General features: G+C 38.9%; 1 protein-coding gene across 1 annotated transcript in view; it reads right to left on the bottom strand.

Moving 5' to 3' along the window:
• Positions 1-2,397, bottom strand: part of LOC102304681 — a 26,592-nt gene extending 24,195 nt beyond the window's left edge. Inside the window, exons 1-3 of the mRNA XM_042216971.1 lie at positions 415-2,397; positions 150-322; positions 5-71 (exon numbers count right to left, since the gene is read on the bottom strand). Of these exons, the coding sequence (XP_042072905.1) occupies positions 5-71; positions 150-322; positions 415-2,353 (2,179 nt within the window). The 5' untranslated portion in view covers positions 2,354-2,397. The remainder of the gene's footprint in view (positions 1-4; positions 72-149; positions 323-414) is intronic.
• Positions 2,398-2,660: the final 263 nt, after the last annotated feature.

The raw sequence follows: 2,660 nt of genomic DNA, 5'->3' as shown, positions 1-2,660 counted from the left end.
TCACATTTAAAGGATTTGCCAAATGGATGGTGGCCTCCAGAGAGGATATAATAAATCAGCATGCCTGCCACCTTAATAATAACACATCAGTTTAGGTATTTTTACCAAGGCATCTTTCAGTTAATCAAGTTTTTATGGACCTGTATTACCTGGATGTCAGTGCTTGACTTGTATGATATGACAAATTCTTCTGCTTCTTCTGCTAAAGTCTCTCGAGCCATCCAGCATCTGGTTCCTGCACTGCTTGTATGTAGAGTTGTTTGGCCTTTGAGTAAGCGTCTGCTTATGCCAAAATCAGCTAATCTTGCCCTCCTAGTAACATCTGCAGGAGGCATAAAGTACAAAACTCATGAAAATAAATCATTAATTCATGACATCTGTTTTGTTTTTCCCTGAATTTCAAACATGTCTCACCAATCAGAACGTTCTGGGGTTTGAGATCTCGGTGAAGAATTTTAGGATTTCCGCAGTGAAGCACCTTTAGACTTTCAAGAATTTGTTTTACAAGTTCCTTTAGCATCAGTGGGTCATGGTCATCATTCTTGATATATTCTTCCAAGGTGTATTCACAAAGTTGCAGACAAAGATATCCAAAGTTCTCGTCCTCTGCAGCATCAACATATCGTACGATATAAGGATGATCGAGTTCAGGAAGTCGTAGGATTCCTTCTTCGTTCTTCAGCACGTCATAGTTGCTCTTAGACATTCTCTTAATGGCAACTTCTGTGCCGTCCTCTCTCAGCCCCAAGAAGACTTCAGTACCATCACTTCCCTTCACTATTCTGAATTCTGCATCATTCACATAAATAATGCTTCTGATTCTGGATATTTTACTGTCATCTGTGCCAACAAGTTTCTCCAGTTTTCTCCTCCACCTGTTACTGATTGGAAGCCATTTTTCTTTTTCTGATTTTCCATTGGTGCTGTAGTCAAAAGGCTTTAAATTTGAAGTTGATTCTACAACAGAAACCTTTGTTGTTTGATCAGTTGCTGCAGTGGAAATGTCATCATTTGGGTCTTCTTGCTTTTGGGTCTTTTCCTTCTTTTTCCTTTTCTTTTTCTTCTTCCTGACTAAAGTTGAGGCTGTGTTTCCCTCACATTCTGAGTTTGGTTTACTCAGATATTCTTTCAGACTTCTCAGCACCTCTTTCAGTTTTTCATTCAATTCCATTTCTACAGATGTCAGTATGTCCTCGGGCACTGAAGTTATGGCCACTGATTTAAAAATGTTAGCTGCCTTTTCAGCTGACAGCAGGTTGGCGAATATACCGTATGTGTAGATCCTGATCTCAGTGGAGTGTTGCTCATTTACAAAAGGGAAAACTGTTTTGCATAAGTTCTGTAAAAAGTTGACGTGCCAGTCCTTTGTGCCTTTTGTTTTCTGTGTTATCACATACAGTGTTTGTAGCACTGATGCACAGATGTCAGGTCTCTCTTTTAAGCAAAGCAGTTTCAATAGTTGTGGAATTATAGCTACTGCATGCTCATCTGTTATTTTATCCATTGTGCAGAAAACTGCACTCAAACTTTCAACTGCCCTCCCTACATGTGTCTTAGGGATGTTTGGAAAGCGAGTGGCTGCACCTACAATGTAAGTATTCACATTTCCAGTTTTCTTTAGCCATTTAATACATGCCTGGCAGTATTTATCTTTCCCTCTCCCAGTTACAGTAAAAAGGATTTCAGTCATGGTCAGATGAGACCTAGGATCCTCTAACAACATGTGACTGTTGAACATTTTAAAAACTTCGTCAGGTGTTTTTTCACAAACAGCAATTTCCATATCAAAAAAATGCCTAATTTGGGAACACACTCTATCTCCATTTGATGCAAGGTGATTAATCATCTGAGATATTTTTTTACTGTTAATAAGCCACTGAGGATCATTTATGGGTGGAAGTGTCACCAAAGCGCCAGCAGAGATGAGTCTTTTCATGATATCCTCCCTGTCTTCAAAGGCTGCAACTTGCAGTGGTGTGGGTATCTCTTGTTGCACTGGAGCACTCCTTCCATCTGGGCTAGCTTTTGCCTCGAGCAACAGAGCCACAAAACAAAGTGGTGCTTTAGAATATGAGACATAATGCAAAGGTGTCCACTGGAGTTGAGAAGGTATATTTGGGTCTGCACCCTGACGCACAAGGTAAGAACAGATATCTGTGTTGTGATTTACAACAGCGGAGATCAGTGGGGTTATATAATCACTACACTTGCTACAAGGGTAAACTCCATTAACATTATTGTGCTTCAGTAATTTCTTGAGCTCTTTGAGGTCATTGTTAGTTATGCACTGGATTATAGGATGTGTCTCTGTTGGTGGGGATACTGCCAGATGTAGCTGAGAGATGATATCCATGGTTTTGCTTCACATTGCCTGCGAACGAGAAAGCACTGTCATTAACCAAGTAATATTAAACCAGCTTTACCTAAAATACCTAAAAAATCCTAAAATCCTTAAAACTGGAGTTTAAAGGATGTTTATTTTGATTTTTTTAATAGTTGTTTATAAATGTCTACAGAATCCTAAGATTCTATTTAGACTACAAATGGAGTATTTGTGCAATGCAAAAATAATATTTTGAAAGCATTTAACTGTGTTTTAAAGGGTTTTGCATGTATAACAGGACCTTTTCTTCTCTCCATTCCTTTGTGACTTTGGATTT

Source organism: Haplochromis burtoni, unplaced genomic scaffold (assembly GCF_018398535.1).
Source record: "Haplochromis burtoni strain Fernald_Lab_line unplaced genomic scaffold, NCSU_Asbu1 Contig_1419, whole genome shotgun sequence".
NCBI classification, from domain to species: Eukaryota; Metazoa; Chordata; class Actinopteri; order Cichliformes; family Cichlidae; genus Haplochromis; species Haplochromis burtoni.
Note: the sequence above shows the minus strand (reverse complement) of the source record. Positions and strands in the feature narration are given on the sequence as shown.